This window comes from Dipteris shenzhenensis, chromosome 15 (assembly GCF_047967505.1).
Source record: "Dipteris shenzhenensis isolate YYH24624 ecotype China chromosome 15, Dip_SZ_1.0, whole genome shotgun sequence".
Classification (NCBI taxonomy): Eukaryota; Viridiplantae; Streptophyta; class Polypodiopsida; order Gleicheniales; family Dipteridaceae; genus Dipteris; species Dipteris shenzhenensis.
In genome coordinates, this window is record NC_141610.1 from 46,645,898 (window position 1) to 46,665,861 (window position 19,964).

Sequence of the window (19,964 nt, forward strand, 5' to 3'; positions counted from 1 at the left end):
TTAAAGTGGTTTCGTTGCTAAGAACTGCCAGAGACAGTCATATTAACAGAGGTAGATGACGCAATGAACGTATTTGTCCAAGGTTGTCTGAGATGCCCTCACGGGCAATAAATGCCTCCACCCAGGTGCACGTTTGACGGAAGACTTTTTGACGGGATTCGTGTGTATCTCAAGCGGCTGTCACGGCATCGTTTGTTTCTCACATAGCATCATGGTGGTGAGAGCTTGCTGCGTTGATGCTGACGTGGCACACACGTGGCAAAGAGGTGGTCGTGACAGGTGGCTGACGTGGCAGCCATCTCAGAGCTGACATGGCGCACTGACATGGCACTCTATGCAAATGCTGATGTGGCACACAGGTCATCTCTAGTGACGTGGCATTGACACATGGCAGGATTTAAGTGCTGACGTGGCAGCCCAGTGATTAGCTTAACCCTGGTTAGTTTAACTTTGGTTGGTTTGACCCCAGTCAGAGGTCCAGTTAGTTGGCCCAACCAAACCAAACTGGTTAGTGGAACCAAGTTTGACCAGCTAACTCTGGGTGTAGTTAACCAGACTATAGCTGGTTAACCAGAACACAGTGGGTTAAGGCCCACTTGGGAGCCAACCAGAACAGAACAGAACTAGTCTGGTCAATCTGACCAGGCAGTTACCATCCAATCACAGACTAACCAGACCAGAACCAGTTAGTCTGGTTAGTGTAACCAACTGGTTACTCATCCAGTTACTGTCCCCCCCCCCCCCCAAAAAAAAAGAGACAGTTTTTGCCATCAGTTTCCACCTATCTATCAGTCTTTTCCTGTCAGAAAATCAGCAGAAAATCAGAGAATTTGCAGAAGAAAAAGAAATGCATGCTTTTGCACAGAAAAAGATGCATTCTGAGTGCTTTCTGCAGCAGGCAGGAAAGGGGCAATGCAATAAGTGAATGCTCAAGCAACTTTGGGATTCTATGCATTGTACTGACAGCCCGTCATTGGCGCAAGTGTGAATGCAATATACCTCTTGTTGAGGTACTTTTTCCTTGAAAGCAAAGGCTGAGTGCATCAGCTGCATACACAGTGTGTGTGAGAGTTTCTATGCAAACAAATAAAGAGGATGCCTAAAGAGAGTTGATTACTCAGTTGGCAGAGGCAAGAAGCGACCCTTTGTTTCACAGGATGGTACAACCTCGTTTTGAGGAAGAGCCACAGAAGCATCCCTCTAGAGCAAATCAGGAAGTGATGAGCAAAAAGAGATCCTTGAATCCTACTCCTCTTTCCACATATGATATATCGGGAAAGAGTAAGAAGTCTCGCCATAAGGACAGCAAAAAGAGAAAAAGAGAAGGTTCTCTTTCCAAGAAGGAAAAGGCTAAGCATCATCATAGTTCATCTAGCTCATCTTCTTCTTCTAGCTCTACCTCTTTATCCTCAACATCATCTTCTTCTTCTCGATCCTCAAAGCCAAAGCATAAGAAAAAGAAGAAGAAGAAGCCCGGCAAGAAAGCAGGTTCAAAGATGGTGGGAAGTCAAGTGAGATTTGCCACATACAATGGCCAGTAAGGTCAAGCTGACAAGGCGATGCAATTCATAAGGCAATTTGATGCTGCCGAAAATTTCAGAGAGTCTTCAAAACTTCGTATGGTTGGTTTGCATTTCACTGGTACAGCCAGTGCATGGTGGATAGCCCAAACTGCTAACTATACAACTCCCAAGAAATAGAAGGGCTTCAAGAAAGCCTTTTATAAACAATTCATTCCCAAGCAGTTTCGGGACCATATCCTCCTTGGTTGCGAAAGTATGCATAGAAGGCATGTGTAGCATCATACACTGTACACGTAACATCATAAAAAAGAACTTGAAAGCCACATGTAGCTATGGGTGAAATAGAAATGAGGTTCTTACAAAGCCTGGAACATAAAGCACATGCTCTAGAGTATAATACTACCAGAGACAGAAGTAAGAGCAACTTGCCCAACACCTTTCACGGTATAGGATGCATTATTGGCACATGTGAGACTGCCTCCCTAAGATGTATGCTCTAATGAGCTGAATAACTTCCGGCACAAAGTGATATGCTTGCTAGCACCACTATCAAAGAACCAAACATCTTCAACATCTGAAACTGCCATACAAGCATCATGAACATCAGGATTATACTGACATGTAACCAAGAAAACCCAATACTGATCTTGTGCAAAATTAGTGGACTCGTGTCGATCTTCTGCACTAGAAGAACTAGATACTGCAAGACCAGACTCTTTCTTCTTATTTTCAGATGCAATGTGCTTCCTGCATTCAAAAATATCATGCGCAGGTTTCCTGCAATAGTTACATCTCTTCTTTTTATTATCCCATTATTGGCACATGTGACACTGTCCCCCTGAGATGTGTGCTCTAGTGAGCTTAATAACTTCCGGCAGGAAGTGATGTGCTTGCTAGCATCAAAGAACCAGGCATCATGAACATCTAAAACTGCCATACAAGCATCATGAACATCAGGATTATACTGATATGTAACCAAGAAAGTCCAATGCTGGTCTTGTGCAAAATTAGCGGACTCATGTCGATCTTCTGCACTAGAAGAACCAGATATTGCGCAAAAATCTGGTAGTGCATATAGATGTCTCTGGAGCCCCTTAGCGGACCAGGATAAGAGCACCACATCATCAGCATACAATAGAATCTGGAACAAGTAGCTGGTGAGAGAGCAACCAGCTCCTCCTAGGGTCCTCCTAAAAGACTCAAGCTCGTCTATATAAAGGCCAAACAAGTCCATCCACCCCCCATCTGAACTCTACCGAAAACCCTCTCGTAAAGTGCCATAACAGCCCAAACTATCTCCTGGCCATAGCCCAACTCTTACAACCGCCTGATGAGACGTGCTCGTGGTACTGCATCAAAGGCTTTGCGGAAATCCACAAAGCAGAAAGAGACCCTATATCTCCGAGCCATGGCCTCCTCTATGACACTCCTGAGTGTAAGTATGTGGTCCATGGTCCCATGATCACGCCGAAAGCTTGCCTACTCATCTGCTCAGAGTCCCTGCATCTCTGCATAGCAGCTGACCTCCATATCAAGTGCTGAGACATATATCTTGGACATGACATGCCCAATCATAATGGTCCTGTAGTACCTGGACTCATGGGATCCCTTGTGCCTTGTGGATAGGTGTGATAGTGTTGAGGGTTCGTGTGCGTGGGAAACCGAGACAAACTGCTTCATTAAATAGCTTTGCTAGGACAGGGGGTAGGATATCAATCCCGTATGCAACAAACTCGGTACATAAACCCTCATGATCCTTCGCTCGGCCATTGTGAAGCTTCATGACCGCATCTTTGATGCCCCCCTTAGTGAATAGAGTGCAAGAGGTCGATCGTGGTGTGTGTGAAAGATCAGGAGTGGGGCTGGTTGGGGATGTCATAAAATGTGCGGTCGTAGTTGTGCCAAACCCGAGTATCTATGAGTGGTGAGGGGGACCGCCGTTCAAAAAACCATCGCCAAAAGTCTCTGGAGTTATTACTAAATAGGATGCTCAGCAATTCCTCCTCATTTCAGCGAACAAAGTTTTGTTTCTTTTGGCAAACCAGACGGTAATACTCGTGTGACGTGTTCGGTTCGCTCGATAGGCCATGATTGGGTTCAAATCGGAGTTGTCGACAAAGAGCCTTACACTCGTCATCGTACCAACTATTGCATGGCACGGACTCTAGAGGCGGTCGACGATTAGAGCCTGTGTTGTACGTGAAGGTGTGAAGGGCAGCCTTGTGCAATGATTGGCTAATCAAAGTGGCCCGGTCCTCTAGGAGAGGTACATGATCAATAAAGGTGAGTAGAGTGTAGAGTCGTGTAGAATATCTTGGTGAGAGGCTGTGATCGAAACGTATGTTGTGATGGGTAGTGTAGTTGAGTGATGTAGCAAGACGAGGAGTGATGATACTAAAGAAGAGATGTGTATGATCAGCCCCAGGTGGAGGTGGTGAAACATAGAAGTCCGTGAAATGATATGTGAAGACAAGGGATCCCAAGATATAATCAACCACGCTAGACCCCCTCCATGTGGAAAGCAGGTGAAGCCACTGGAGGAGGGCCATCGCTCAAGACCATTATAGAGAATGAGATCATGCGCCGTAGCTAGATCAACGAGTGCATTTCCATAGGAGGTAATAGAGGCCCGTCTATCAACAGACACTCGTGATATGCCAGTGTCACAGAGATCTATGTCAAGAAGTAAAACAGCATCCTCTCGAAAATCTAGCAGTGGCACCTGACGTGCTCCCGTCCTCACGTTCAAGTCCCCAACTAGGAGAACATCTCCGCGACTTGAAAAATCCATGATATCTTGGTGGAGAGGTGTGTCTGGTGATGTCTCAGCCTCCTCCCGCACTGCCCTGGCGAAGTGTGATGTCTCTGGTGGGAAGGAGAAGATCGCTATGAAGAGATCTCGGCTAGTCGTGCGTCGTAATCGGATCTAAAGGAATCTAGAGTGTGGGTCCCTCCTCTCCACTGAGATCGCACCAATGAGAGATTATCTATATAGGACTGCCACTCCTCCTTGAACCACGTACTCCAACTGTCTCCCTCGTCTCTTCCCTGTAGGCTGACTCCCAAGTGTATCCACTGACCATCGGTAAGGGGCGCTCCGGGCTCTGATGTGTCTCTATGTAGAAGACTATGTCCAGTCCTGTGTAGAACTCCAAGAAAATCCTAGGCTCTGACCAAAGGGTACCATTATAGTTCCAAAGGGTGCAAGCGAGGGTCTCGGTATCCTGCGTCTCATAGACCCCGCCTCCCCATGTGGGAGGACGGTCAGGTGATCGACAGGCTCCGGTGATGAGACGTCCATCCCACACTATTGCCCACTTCTCGTCCTTGCGAGCCGCATCCCGCAACCGGAAGAGAGCACGTCTCTCCCCTATCTGCAAAGGAGTCACGTCCTCGTCCATAGATTTAGTGGGGTGATCCCGTAGGGCCCATCTACGACGCAAACCTGCCAAGCGTGCATGAGTTCTCTGAAACGTATAACAAGAGGCTGCTCTCTGTTGGGGTCTCTCCCCACTCGCAACACTCCCACAATAGTATGATCAAGAACCCCTAGTGTGGTTGCCACAAAGGTGGTCGTGTCATCCATTGGTGAGATCTCTATCCGTGGGATCCCTCGGACTCTGATATTGAGAGCCTTAGTGGCCCTCTGCTTTTGCTCCAAAAGGGTATCTAAAATGGTTGCCTTCGAAGCTTCCCACTTCACTACATCTACCCATTTGAAAGTAGGCTGCAAGTCAGCTCACAGTGGGGCTGCTGGGTCGGCCTGTAGACCCTTGGGGCCTATAAAAGGAGGTCCATTGGGGCCTCATACAATCATCACTTGGAGAAGCCCTCAGACAAGCAGATAGGAGCAGCAGGAAGCCTTCCTTGGGCCTATAGTCAAGAGGTGAAGGAGGCACAAAGTAGCTGCAGACTAAGCTTGAGGTGCTGCCCACCTAGGCTGGCTATCTGAACAGTAAGCGTCAAGGTAGAAGGAATCATTGGACAGAGAGTCTACATAAGCTCAGAAGAGCACGCGGGCTCAAAGATCTAGAGGTGCCAAGCATATAGTAGAAGGACATTTTGGTAAGCTTGGATGCATCGTCCATTTGCTAGCCTGCACACACATCTATGGCTGTGAAGTACACTGTTAATGAAGTCTTATTCCGTAGTGAAACAATTCTGCGTGTAAGTCTTGGGCTCATCTATCAGTTCCGTTGTTGCGGGATACCCTCTATTGGGATTTCCAATTACTAACACAGATCTGGCCCTAGACAACAATAGATTGCAAACTTCTTCATAGGAGGAGAAGTGGTTGGGAGACATCATGATGACAACCCTAAATCTCACACAAGCCACATCAGCAAGAGACTAGACATACATCCCGCAAGTACCAGTCCTATTGAGGGTACTATCATTGCTCCATCTTGATATTAGGCCACCTCACTCCGCCCACGAGTTTGTCATACAAAGAGGAGCCAAGGACGCGATCAACGACTCTCGATGGGACCCCAATCCCTGGGCCCATATGGACCTCAAGCTACTCATGACCGCACATGAGACATGACATGACAGAACTACCGACACATGCAGTTTTTCCATCCACCTACCTACACAATAACCATTTCCCTATACAAGAAAGTCACCCGAGGGATATGTTCCTCATAATGGTTGGTACGATAACGAGTGCAAAGCTCTTTAGGCAGTTTGGACCAAACAAGTGTTAGAATTATTGATATATTCTAGCAGTGACCAATGTAATGACAATAAGTGGGTTAGGGGCACTTTTCCCTCATTTAGAGGTTTTTCCCCCTAGCCACAATTAGTTCACTAAGTGAAGGATAAGGTTTGTCACTTAGACAAAACCTTATGCCCCCTTTGTATTTTGGTACACTCTTCTATTGCATATTTGACGTTCAGCTCTCACACTCTCTTGCTTCCTGCTCTCTCTCTCCATTTTAGTCATTTTGTATCATAGCAACTACTCCTTCCAGACCTGCTCCTTGCTGAGCTCCTAATCCCTACCCAAGCTTCTGTTGCAACTCAAGCTCCTGCAGCTCGAACCAACACTTGGACCAGCTTCGTTTGAAGATTTGAGCTCCATCCATACAACAACTGCACCTGCAGGCGTCCATCAGTATGTCGCACGTGCAAGAGCCCTGCAGCAGCCAGCGTCCATACAACAGACCTTCGTACAGTTCAATCGATAGCACTGTTACTCGTCCTTATGTTGCATCCTATGCTGCTATCTGTACAATCGTACCGACTGTTCTCGTACACGCCGTACAACAGTCGTGCTGTACCAATCGTACCAACTTCGTACAAACAATGTTCGTACCTGCTTCATAGCGTTGTCCATACCAACGATGTCCGTACTTGTTTCGCACATGTGACATCGTACAACGTACGGTCGTCCGTACAATCTCGAGATGTACGTGTCCGTATAGCCGTACCAGATCGTACAGTGCGTTAGCAACCGTACAGCCGTACGTTATTGACCGTATAATCCCAACTCATTTGGTGGATTCTATTGGAAGCACGAACTCCTCTAACGTACAGGTGTAGGTTCAATTAGCATGTGTTTTTTTGTTCGAGCTACACAGGTGTTTTTTTGCATTGAGCCATTGTTTGGCTGTGGATTCAAGCAGGTACATTTTGGGATTGTGAGTGTGCTCATTTGCACACATTGACAGTAGAATTTGGTTCTTTTGTAGATAAATTGCAAATTGGGGCTTTCAGTCAATTTGCCCCTTTTAGAGTTGCAATTTCTTGAAAAAACTTGGGGCTTTTTGCTTTACATTGCAATTTCTTGCATTTTTTGGGCTTTCAAACAATTTGCCCTCTTTTGGATGCAATTTCCCTGAAGCAATTGGGGCTTTTGGAATTCTGATGCAATTTGGCAGTGTACAAGCATTTTTGGACTATAGCAGGCAATTTTGGACTCATTTTGAGTGACATTGCAGACATTGGCAAGTTTTGCAGTGTTTTTTTGGCAGATTTGCAGGATAATTGACGTGCATTTTGAGCCTTTGATAGGCTGTGACAGTATTTGTCACTGAGGGCATCTTTTCTTTGCAGATTTTACTTGTGCATTTTACATCCCACAAAGGGATTATACTTGGTCAGTTTGCTGTATTTTTTGAGATTATCGGGTGAAAATGGCTCAGAACAACTAGTTGGCAGACATGTTTGGGATTATGTCAATGGAGATGAAACAAGACCAGACACAGTGGCTACGCCTGTCACTCCTACAGCTGGAAGCAAGGGTAGAGGCCAAAATGCAGCACAAGTAGTTGGAGCAGCCGCTCCAAGAGCTCCCACAGCATAGCAAAAAAGATGGGGCTCTAGAGATGCACAAGCTCTTTCTGTCAAGAGGTTCATTATACCTCATATTCGGTCATGCGAGACATCTATGGCAGCTTGGGAGATACTAGAGAGTATGTTTGCAACAAGAAATGATGCTAGGGTTTCCTTTCTGAAGCGGGAGCTTTCCCATACGCATATGGAGGAGGGAGATTCCATGAATTCTCACCTCACAAAGCTTCAGGACTTGAGGGAACAATTGTTGAATATTGATAAAGTCATTCCGGAATCACAGATGATCACCACCACTCTGAACTCTCTTCCTGAGTCCTATCTCGATTTCCAGACCTCGCTGAATTTGTCATTGAGGGGGAGCAGCAATCCTCTCTTTTCACGAGTTGGTAGGACTTCTGTTGCAGGAGGAGCATACATGCAGAAATATGGCAACCCAAGCTGGCAAGCATGGCATGCTCTCCAAGTTCAAGCCCAAGGGTAAAGGACAGCAAAAGCCACATGTCAATCAGCCCACACATCAACATAAAGCTGATTCTGGACAGCCTTCTTATAAGGCAAAGGGTGATGCAAATAAGCAGAAAAAGAAGGGCATTTGTCATTATTGCAAGAAGCCAGGTCATTATATTGGAGAATGCAAGAAGCGCATAGCCAAAGAGAAGAAAACGAACTCAGGTATGGTTGTGTCAGAGGCATCAGCTCCACATTCTCATGATGGGAGAGATTTTGCAGCCAACTTTGTGGAAGAGCACTATGCCTTTCTGTCTTGCACTTCAGATTTCTCAATGGATAGTTCAAATGCTACAGCCACTAATGATGACGACCCATATGCTTTTTTGACTTGTAGCTATGATCCTTCAAAGGATGCATGCTCTCTCAATGTCGATGAGACACTTCATACTTGGTATTTTGACAATGGTGCTTCAAAGCACATCACTTCCAAGAAGAGTCTTTTTGTATCTCTGCATCCTCCACCCACCAAAAAGAAGGTGACTTGTGCGAATAATTCTTCTTATTCAGTGTGTGGAGTGGGAGACATTATTCTCACATCCACTGATGGCACAGATTTCAGAATTTCAGATATTCTCTATGTGCCAGGGATAAAGAAGAATTTGCTTTCAGTATCCTCACTCAATAGAGGAGGATTTCAGGTTATTTTTTATGATGACAAGTGCACAGTCAGAGACAAAAAGAATGACTATGCTTTGATGTTGTCTGGCACTTTGTATCGGGGTCTTTTTCAGCTTGATCTATATGAAAAAAAATCCGATCTTGCATTATCAGTTAGCACTCCCACTGCTGCAATGCAGAATGCGGAGTTATGGCATGCCAGGTATGGGCACATGAGCTATGGCAGCTTAATGACACTTCAAAGGCATGATATGGTTGATGCATTGCCTCCTTTGGAGTCGACGACTCCTCATGCATGTGAAGGTTGCATCCTTGGCAAGATGCATAGACTTCCCTTCAAGAAGGATGGTGCAGTGAAAGCTACACGGGTGATGTTTGTGTCCCATGAGGACACCTGCTTTTGGGGGTTATCTCTATTTTGTTACATTCATAGATGACTTCACCAACTACACTTGGGTCATGGTCTCAAGGCGAAATCAGAAGTGTTTATGCATTTCAAACACTTTGTGGCTATGGTTGAGAATGAGACAGGACTCAAGGTGCAGACACTTTGCACAGATCGAGGAGAGTATATGTCTCATGAATTTGAGACATTTTTGAAGAAGAAAGGCATCACGCATCAGCTTACAGTGAGGCTTACACCTCAACATAATGGCAAAGCTGAGCGAAAGAATTGCACTGCCATGGAGATGGATAGATGCATACTCACAAGTAAGAAGTTGCCTCACAGGTTTTGGCTTGAAGGCCTCATGTGTACCAACTATATCTTGAATCGAGCTCCTACAAAGGCTTTGAAGACAATCACTCCCTATGAGGCATGGCATGGGAGAAAGCCTTTAGTGGACCATTTCAAAGTTTTTGGTTGTGTTGCATATGCCCACGTGCCTGTGGAGTTTAGACACAAGTTGTTCGATAAGGCACTCAAATGCATTTTTGTGGGATATAGCTCACAAAGCAAAGGCTATCGTCTCTACAATCCTGCTACACGCAAGATTGTAGCCTTCAGTGGACCATTTCGGAGTTTTTGGTTGTGTTGCATATGCCCATGTGCCTGTGGAGTTTAGACACAAGTTGTCAGATAAGGCACTCAAATGTAATTTTGTGGGATATAGTTCACAAAGCAAAGGCTATCGTCTCTACAATCCTGCTACACGCAAGATTTTTGTTAGTAGAGATGTTATATTCTCTGAAAATTTAGCACATATACATGCTGAATTTCAGATTCCAGCTTCTTCAGATGATGTGTTTGAGGGGATGCTTCCTATAGCATTTGGTTCCCCCACTGGAACTCAGAATTTACAGCAACCTCCTCCAGATCCACATGCCCCGATCCAGCTACCGGCACGTTTAGTACCACCTCAGGGGGTCGATGAAGTTGTCACGCAAGAGATTCAAGAGATACACGCAGCCAAAACAGTCCCAAATTGGTTGCTTCAGACTCTCAGGGAGAGTAGGCTTGAGGCTCCATTGCCTGGCAGGACTCGTAGTGCAGTAAGGCACGTAGGGGGGGCTCTTTCAGTTGAGACAGCTTATGCAGGGACTCTTCTTGATGAAGAGGAGCATGACTCTTTTGAAGAAGCAAGGATAATGTGCATTCGATGCAAGCCATGCACAATGAGTTGCAATACATAGAGAAAAATCAGACTTGGGCTCTTGTGGATTTGCCACCAGGTAAGCATGCCATCGGTACAAAATGGGTTTTCAAGGTCAGATGGAACCCCAATGGGTCCATTGATAGGTACAAAGCAAGGCTGGTTGCCAAAGGATGTGCCCAGCAAAAGGGCATTGATTATGAGGAGACATTTGCTCCTACATCCAAGATGACAACCATAAGAACTGTTATTGGCATAACTACACATTTGGATTAAAAAGTCCATCAGTTGGACATAAAAACATCATTTTTAAATGGAGACTTGTTGGAAGAGGTGTATGTGAAACCACCTCCGGGCTTTGCAGTATCAGCAATAGTCCAACTGAAAGCACCCTCTACATCAAGAAGGATGGGGGGGAAATCTTAGTCATCATTCTTTATGTAGATGACGCACTGCTCACAGGGCCAAATGGTGATAAAATTGCAGATTTCAAGGCTGAATTGAGAGCCACTTTTGACATGTCAGATTTGGGCATGTTACATTATTATTTGGAGATCCAATTCATTCAAGAGAGACGTGGTATCATTATGTCTCAATCCAAGTATGTTCAAAAACTCTTGGATAGATTCAGGATGCAAGATTGCAAGCCTATAGCTACTCCCATGGAACCATGGCTGAAGCTTAAAATGTATGATGCAGGCGAATCTGTAGATGCCACACTCCACAGTCAAGCAGTTGGATGCCTCATATATAGGTGCAATACACGGCCCGATCTTCAGTTTGCAGTATCTCAGGTAAGCAGGTATATGCACAGCCCAAAGACAACACATTGGCTAGCTGTAAAACGCATCTCCCGTTACTTGGCAAGGCACAAAGTCTTATAGCTTGATGTTTCCCAGGGGGGGTGACTTACAGAGGCATGCTTACAGTGATTCAGATTGGGCTGGAGACTATGACACTAGGCAGTCGACAAGTGGTAATTGTTTCTTTTTGGGCGAAGCTTGCATTTCTTGGCTGAGCAAGAAGCAATCTACTGTGGCTACTTCCTCATGTGAAGCTGAGTACAGGGCAGCTTTCACAGCGACAGTTGAATGTGTTTGGCTGCGTCGTTTGCTTGCTGATCTTCATCTTTCATTGGAGGGTCCTCCGATTCTCATTGATAGTCAGAGTGCTATAGCAGTGGCAAAGAATCCTGTGTTTCATGCTCGCACGAAGCACATTGAGGTTCACTATCACTATGTTAAAGAGAAGTTGCATGCAGGAGAGATCAGTATGATCTATGTGTCAACACATGAAAATGTTGCAGACATCTTCACCAAAGCACTTCCACGTGAGAAGTTTGAGGCATTTCGTAGTGCCATGAACTTATCTCCTTTTGGTGATTGATCATTTCCTTATACATGACATTGGCACTGCAGGGGGGTGTTAGAATTATTAATATATTCTAGCAGTGACCAATGTAATGACAATAAGTGGGTTAGGGACACTTTTCCCTCATTTAGAGGTTTTCCCCCTTAACCACAGTTAGTTCACTAACTAAGGTTAGTGAAGGATAAGGTTTGTCACTTAGACAAAACCTTATTCCCCCCTTTGTATTTTGGTACACTCTTCTATTGCATATTCGACGTTCAGCTCTCACACTCTCTTGCTTCGTGCTCTCTCTCTCCATTTTCATCAACGGGGGCATCCAATCAAGAAACACAATCGAAAAGAGTGTCTGCCCATACCAAAAGCAGCAATTTCTTGTGGAGTGGGCACAAATAGGAAATCTCAAGCATTCTTTACAGCATTAACTCCAAAGATTTATACTGATAAGAGATCACTTGTGCCCTCTAGTATCCTAGTCCTTGGAAGGCCTACATAGACACCCTTTACGATGTCCCTAATCACCCTGTACCTGATCTAGAAGACATTCCCAACCCTACCAGCTTCACACTCTTTTCGACATCACTTGGAAGAGGGCATCAAATGGGAAATCCAAGGATGAGAGGGAATATGGTTGGGGCCAATCTCTTTAGCGAATCTTTTTACAAAGGATTTCCATTTTTTAACCATAAACACCACTATTTTGACTTACATAGAACAAGACCACATTGTTGCAGGTAACTATTAGACCATCATGGTAGGCCACTTGTTGGACAAGGCGTGTGGATTGGCACTAGAAATATGCAACGTTATTATACAAGAGGTTCATAGGCAAAGTGCATACCACATAGGACATGCCTAAGAAGGTGATTAGCCAAAAATAAGGTGCAAAACTAGGCCGTGTCAATATGCTATGATAACCTTTGCACTCTATACAAGTATATAATAAGCAAATCTGAAACCACAACTAATGTGAAACCATTTGCCTTCATCTTCTTTCACATTCCAAAATAACAAAACCAACCAAACCCAATTTTAAATTTATACTTTGCTTGTACACTTCGTCCAACTTTGAAGTGGGGTATAAGGGACAAAAAGGAATACTTCACCCTATAAAGGACAACCATTTTAACCCTGCACCCCCCTCCCCCTCCCCCACAAAAAAAAAGAAAAAAAAAAGGGTTTCTATTAAGAGGACACCCACGTTTTTTATGCCATAGCTCAGTAAACATATAATCAAGCAAAGATATGACAATTGTGGATCAAACGATAATATTCAGTCTGTGGGGAAGAGTACATGTAAGTGGATGCACAGTGAAGAGCTAAAAATTCTGAGCATAAAAGGGACATACCAGATGCTCTTGCTCACCCAAAAGCTCCAGACATTTCTTGAAAAAGTTTGCACACTTGCATCGATCTGCCAGATCCTGTTGCCAAAGACACTCAGACCAAGTCATAATCAAAATCGATACACGGTTATATCATCCAAATTGTGCAAAGCTCCAAAAAAGATAAGTATAGCATGTTTCAACTTTATCACTTGCCTGAGAAAGTGACAGCCTATGAGCAAGGCGGTACAAAAGAATACCAAGAGGCAAAGAACAGCTCCCTTTTCCTCTACTCCTTGGAGTAGCCAGGGACTCACTTTTCTCATCCTTTGGTGTGGCAGTAGTATGATTTTTTGATATCACTGACAGATCAAAGAGCTGCACCAAATCTTCTCCAGCGTTTTTGAATAGCTGCAGCCCATTAATCCCGCAGAACAAAGAAATTGCAAGTAATTAGATGCCTGACCACAACATGCCGTATCCAACAATGTAACCCCATCTTAAATTCAAAGCTCACCAATTCCACAGCACAAAAATCTACAAGTAATCATATGCCTGAGTGCAGTACTTAGCTTTCATAACCAACAATGTAACCCTATCATATATTCAAAGCTCTTTCGGACACATATTCTGCAGCGTTTTTGAATAGCTGCAGGCCATTAATCCCGCAGAACAAAGAAATCACAAGTAATTAGATGCCTGACCACAACATGCTGTATCCAACAATGTAACCCCATCTTAAATTCAAACAATTCTACAGCACAAAAATCTAGAAGTAATAATATGCCTGAGTGCAGTACCTAGCTTTCATAACCAACAATGTAACCCTATCATATATTCAAAGCTCTTTTGGACACATATTCAGACACCATCACAGGAATTGTTGTCAAAACCAGACAGCTTCAAAGCTTGATCAGAATATCAAGCCAAGCCAAAACATACCCAATATGTTCCTGGATCTTCCTTGCAGTTTTCCTGCAGGAACCTCAAAACAGACAACGCGTTCTGCTGCACAACGTGTGGATGGAAAAATGCTGTCCCATCTTCCGAAAGGCCCTTAAGCAGGAAAATGTCATCTGTTTTGAGGAGTTCATACCCCTGAACAATACCATTATGATGATAACAAATTGCAAGTTCAGGCACACTTGCCATCACATTATCCAGCCATGCATCTAGCCACATCAGTGGAGTCACCTGTATCCAATCACCAGCTGAATGAGATGAGCGACCACACCCATGACCCGAAAAGGACAAACATTAAAGGGTTGAAGGTAGCACAAACTTCAAAATGTTATATAAAAGAATTTGGAAATGATGCATAGCTTGAATCATATTGCTAGGGTTCCTTGCCGCGTTATACCACTCTTGACTTAGGTAGCAGAAGTCGTTCACTTAGAGTTAGGGGCATATGCAACAGACACCTTCCATAGGAAACCTTACCTCATAACCATGTAATCTCTATCATCATCATGCTTTAGTGGTGCAGTAATCAAATGCTTAACCTTAACATTAAAGAAGACGAAACTTCGCAGGTTATCACATAAACATTGAGCAAATAACCAAAAATGTCAAGCAGATACTTATGGAATCATCGAGGTTGGTGACTATTACAACATGTGAAAAAATTATTATAGAACATCTTAAAGAAATGTTTAGCACTGAGTGAAGCAAGACACAGAGATTAATTGAAATTCACCATTGACATGTCTGCTGACTACCCTGGCTTCCCCAACAAAGGCTCTGCATTGCTGACTACATGGTTTTATAGAATGATTGGAAGTCTCTTCTCGATCCTTGCAGTCCCAACAGGCCCAACCAATTCAGAGGGCAGAAGAGCTGGTACAGAGCCTGCAAAGGGGCACCTACATGGCAGGGATCTTACAGGTCCTGGCATGGACCTGACAGGTCGACAGAGGGCAGGTATGGCAGCAGTAGCAACCTGCATGTTGTCAGGGCTGCAGCAGGGTCAGAGCAGTGGTGGCAGACTACCATGTGGCATCTAGACTTAGATCCCATTGCTTTCTGCCATGATAAACATCCACTGCATCTGATATGTTCGGGGCTCATGGGAGCATTTATTATGTGGCTCATCAATGCAAAATTGAAATTTACTATTGACAAGTCTGCTGACTACCCCTGGTCCTCCCCAACAAAGGTTCTGCATTGCTGACTATGTGGTTTCATAGTACTACTTGATACCAATACAATGTTTTCGGGCAATTCCCTGGCAACAAGTGACGACTAACTGTTTTTCCAGAAATCCAGACGGCGATCTCTATTTTTCCTTCAGCCTCTCTCTCTTTCTCTCTCACTCATACACACATTAGGGCCCAGAACCAACAGGCTGGACCCCCAAATTTTCTTTGGACATCAAAAGCATAATCCCCAAATTTTTTAAGGTATCCAAACCTGTAATTTTTGGGCAGTATGGCACTCAGGTCTGCTGTCCTTTTAAGACCTGTTCCCTTTTTTTTTCACACATGTTGGGTTTCTCTATGCACTCCACACTCTCTCTGAATTCCTTACGTGCAGAGACCCTCGTCAAGGTGTCCACAATCAAGCAGTGATGAACAAGACACCTAACCTCGAGACCTTCATAGCGACCACCAGTCAGATCATTGGTTCGCCTCACTTCCACAAATACGACACTGTAGCCCAGCAATGGGTCCATTTAGCTGCTAAAACAGCTGGTACAGAGCCTGCAAAGGGGCACCTACATTGCAGGGCTCTTACAGGTCCTAGGATGGACCTGACAGATTGACAGAACGCAGAGTATGGCAACAGTAGCAGACTGCATGTTGCCGGGTTGCAGTAGGGTTGGACTGGTGGCATACTTCCACATGGCATCTAAACCTAGATCCCATGGCTTCCTATCATGATAAACATCCTCTGCATCTGATACATCTGGGTCTCATAGGAGCATTTATTATGTTGCTCATCAATGCTGACTACCCTCATCCACCCCAACAAAGGTGCAAATCACTAAGTTGAAAAGTTCCCTGCATCAAACACTTTTAGCACTCTGAAAGGACCATCATACCTCAACTTAAACTTGCCTTGCATTTTCCCCAATTTGGTATTGAACATGAGAACTAAATCTCCCTCCCGGAACAACTTAAATTTAATATTTCTGTTAATCCAAGATGTTCTTCTCTTCTGAATTATGTCAGAGGTGTATGAACTCAGCACCCTGTCTTCATCTAATTTCAGCAATTGCTCAAGCCGACAATTAAAATCAATGCTTGGTGATCTACTTCTTTCCATGAAGGTAATGCCTGAATTTGTGCAAAGCATAAATCGTTCCCAACGCCTCCCTTTCAGTGACAGCAAAGTTCTTTTCTGCTCTTGACAGGACTCTACTAGAATAGTAGACTGGTCGGAATCATCTCCTATGTTTTTGTTGCATTAAAACTGCTCCCACAGCTACATTCGATTCATCCACAAATACATCAAAAAGTAAAGACCAATCCAGAGGCTGGAGGATAGGAGCTATCACCAACATTTTCTTAAGAACATTAAAAGCTTGCTGCTGCTCCAATCCCCACGCATACTTCTCCAATTCTCTTGTTAACTTTCTGAGTGGAAAACAAACCTCAGAAAACTAGCTCAAAAATACACAGTGATCAAAGATACCTCAAGAGAAGTGTCAGATGGCCCGGTTGAACCTAAATCCAGCAAAGTGTGCATTTGCTGTCAAAAGGGGAGTTCTATTGGAGCATATTACTTCAGAGGAAGGTATGGAAATTGACCCAGAAAGGTGCCTATGATACAACAACCTTTACCTCCAAAGAATGTGAAGAAATTATCCAGGTTTGTTTTCCACTCACAAAGTTAACAAGAGAATCGGAGAAGTATGTGTGGGGATTGGAGCAGCAGCAAGCTTTTAATGTTCTTAAGAAAATGTTGGTAATAGATCCTATTTTCCAGCCTCCGGATTGGTCTTTACCTTTTGATGTATTTGTGGATGCATCGGATGTACTATGGGATCAGTTTTAATGCAACAAAAACACAAGAAATGGTTCCGACCAGTCTACTATGCTAGTGGAATCCTGTCAAGAGCAGAAAAGAACTATGCTGTCACTGAAAGGGAGGCATTGGGAATGATTTATGCTTTACACAAATTCAGGCATTACCTTCTTGGAAACAAGGTTGTATTTCATGTAGATCACCAAGCATTGATTTATTTGGTGAGTAAGTCCCAACTAACAGGTACGCTTGCTAGATAGATGCTTCTTTTACACGAGTTTGCATAGTGGTTCATACACCTGGAAAGCAACATTTAGTTGCACATTATTTGAGCAAACTGACTTCCGGTGAAGATCCGACAGGAATTCCAGATCAGTTACCTGATGCAGATATGTTTATGGTCCGGCGTGAAGATCCTACAAACTCATATGATAAGATGTTATTTTTCCTCACTATGGTTTGATTCGTGACTCATTGACCAGAGACCAAAGAAAGAAACTTGTGTTACAAAGCAAGCCTTTCTTGGTGATTGTTGGTGTTCTTTATAGAAGGGGAATTGATCAAGTGATTATTACATGTGTGCAAAGCCATGAGCAGAAAGCAGTGCTCGTAGAGGCTCATGCAGAACCGGCTAGAGGACATTTCTTAGGAGAGATAATAAGGAGGAAAATCATGCAATTAGGTCTTTGGTGGCCCATAGTCTTGAAGGATGCTCACCAATATGCAAAGGCATGTTTGCCTTGCCAAAGAGATGATAGACCCTTGGATGCTAATAGGATGCTACATCAATCTATTATTCCTTTGGGTCCATTTGCTGGACTTTGTAGGTCCCATTAAACCACTTGCAAAATATACTGGTAATCAATATACATCCTTGGGGCAACCGACTATTGCACAAAATGGGTGGAGGCAGTGGCACGTAAGGACAATAAGTCTAAGAGTGTAGCATGGTTCCTTTATCACAACATCGTAACAAAATTTGGGATACCCGTTAAGATTGTTCCTGACTATTGCACAAAATGGGTGGAGACAATGGCACTTAAGGACAATAAGTCTAAGAGGGTAGCATGGTTCCTTTATCACAACATCATAACAAAATTTGGGGTACCCATTAAGATTGTTCCTGATCGGGGCTCACATTTCAATTAAGGACAATAAGTCTAAGAGTGTAGCATGGTTCCTTTATCACAACATCATAACAAAATTCAGGGTACCCGTTAAGATTGTTCCTGATGTTGGAAAGGTCACCTCCCCATCTGTAAGCCCCCAAATGAGGAGAGCATGGGGAAGGGAGACCTAGGGCAAGGTATGAAACCGGCCTCTAATCACTCAGAGGGTTGTGGAACTAAACCTTTAATCACTTCAGCACTTGTTAACAACTCACAAAGCATATATCACAACCATTAACCATTGCATGATCACCATTTGGCATTTACCCATTTGTTCAAAAAAAAAACCCCTAAAAAAGGGATGGAGGCTAGAATGCCCCTGCTCAACAAACATAGATAAGTGCACCCGATTGGCCCCAAACACCGTGGCGCCCCTTTCGGTATTTCTTTATATTTCACAGTGAAATGATTACAAGTTGCATCTGAGAGACCTTCCCTGCAACTGAGTACACAACCCCAATTCACTAAGCCTTCGCAAGGCTTTTAAGCATAGAACACCATCACATAAGTGCACTTAACCCATATGCTCAATCCAAAGGTATTCTCTTTTCCGAGTGCAATTCCATTGGCTGTCCAGATGAAATCACACTGCACCCCAGCTGCACTCTCTTTGAGTGGTTTCCAAATGGCATTCACGAAGCTTCCCAAAATTAAATCAGCAAAGTACCCAACCAAAGAATGACTCATGTAGCACTGCCTGGGCACTTGTGAACCAAGAAAGAGGCGGCACACGAGGCCAACCAATAGCTTATGGCAAAAAGAAATTGCAGCAGCAAAATCACAACTCACCAAGCCCTGAAAACTCGAACCAAGTCCTCAATCGCCAAGAGGACATAGTAGCCAATGCCCAATTGCATTCTCAGCCAAAAAGGAGTGCAAAGGCATGAAGAAAAAGCATTTACAAGAGCCGACCAGCAAGAATTCCACTGAAAAATGCGAAAAGAAGCACTTGTGTCGCGAAGAAGTGGGAGTTCTTGGGCTCAAAAGAAGCGTGCTTTAGAGAGAAATGCATTGAGATGGTTTTGGAGAAGTTTCATCACCGGAAAGTCCTCCAAAACTGAGAAAAACCAATCAACCAGCGCGTGGGACCACTCGAAATTCAACAGAAAGCTGTAGCTTTGCAAGAGGAGAGGCCCACGAGGCTGTAGAAGCAAAAAGGTCCAGAAAAAGCCACTTTTGCAAATTCGACCAGTCGACCAGCAAAAGAAGTGCTCAGCTCTGTCCGTTCTACCAAACGCACGGAGGGAAAAGCATATCACTGCTAAGGGGAGGCAAAGGCGGGCCAAATGGAAGTCGAGGAATCCAAACGGGTGAGGAGTTATGAAGAAAAACGGTATTCAGCTGAAGGAGGCCGAAAAACCAGTCCAAAATCTCAACAAAGGGAGAAGATGAGAGAGAAAACCACACATGTGAAGTTTAGAAGGCCTAGGAAGGTCCAGGAATGGAAAGGAGTATGTAGAAGGCACTAGAGCCACCTGGAACTCTAGGGCAGCCATTGAAGGTACATGGCCCTCTAGGGGCCCATTAAAAATGCCATGTCATCATTTCCCAACAACCACTCTTTTAATTCCTTGGAATGCCTTTGGGCCTAAGGAT

The 19,964-nt window shown here is 44.2% G+C and overlaps 1 protein-coding gene across 3 annotated transcripts in view; it reads right to left on the reverse strand.

The window, feature by feature from the left end:
- The window catches only part of LOC147893902 (erythroid differentiation factor-like protein), a 57,861-nt gene that overhangs the window by 16,006 nt on the left and 21,891 nt on the right, over positions 1-19,964 (reverse strand). For all 3 annotated transcript variants that reach the window (XM_087385818.1, XM_087385815.1, XM_087385817.1), the window contains exons 7-9: positions 14,176-14,427; positions 13,450-13,644; positions 13,258-13,332 (exon numbers count right to left, since the gene is read on the reverse strand). In XM_087385818.1, coding sequence (XP_087241944.1) covers positions 13,258-13,332; positions 13,450-13,644; positions 14,176-14,427 — 522 coding nt within the window. The remainder of the gene's footprint in view (positions 1-13,257; positions 13,333-13,449; positions 13,645-14,175; positions 14,428-19,964) is intronic.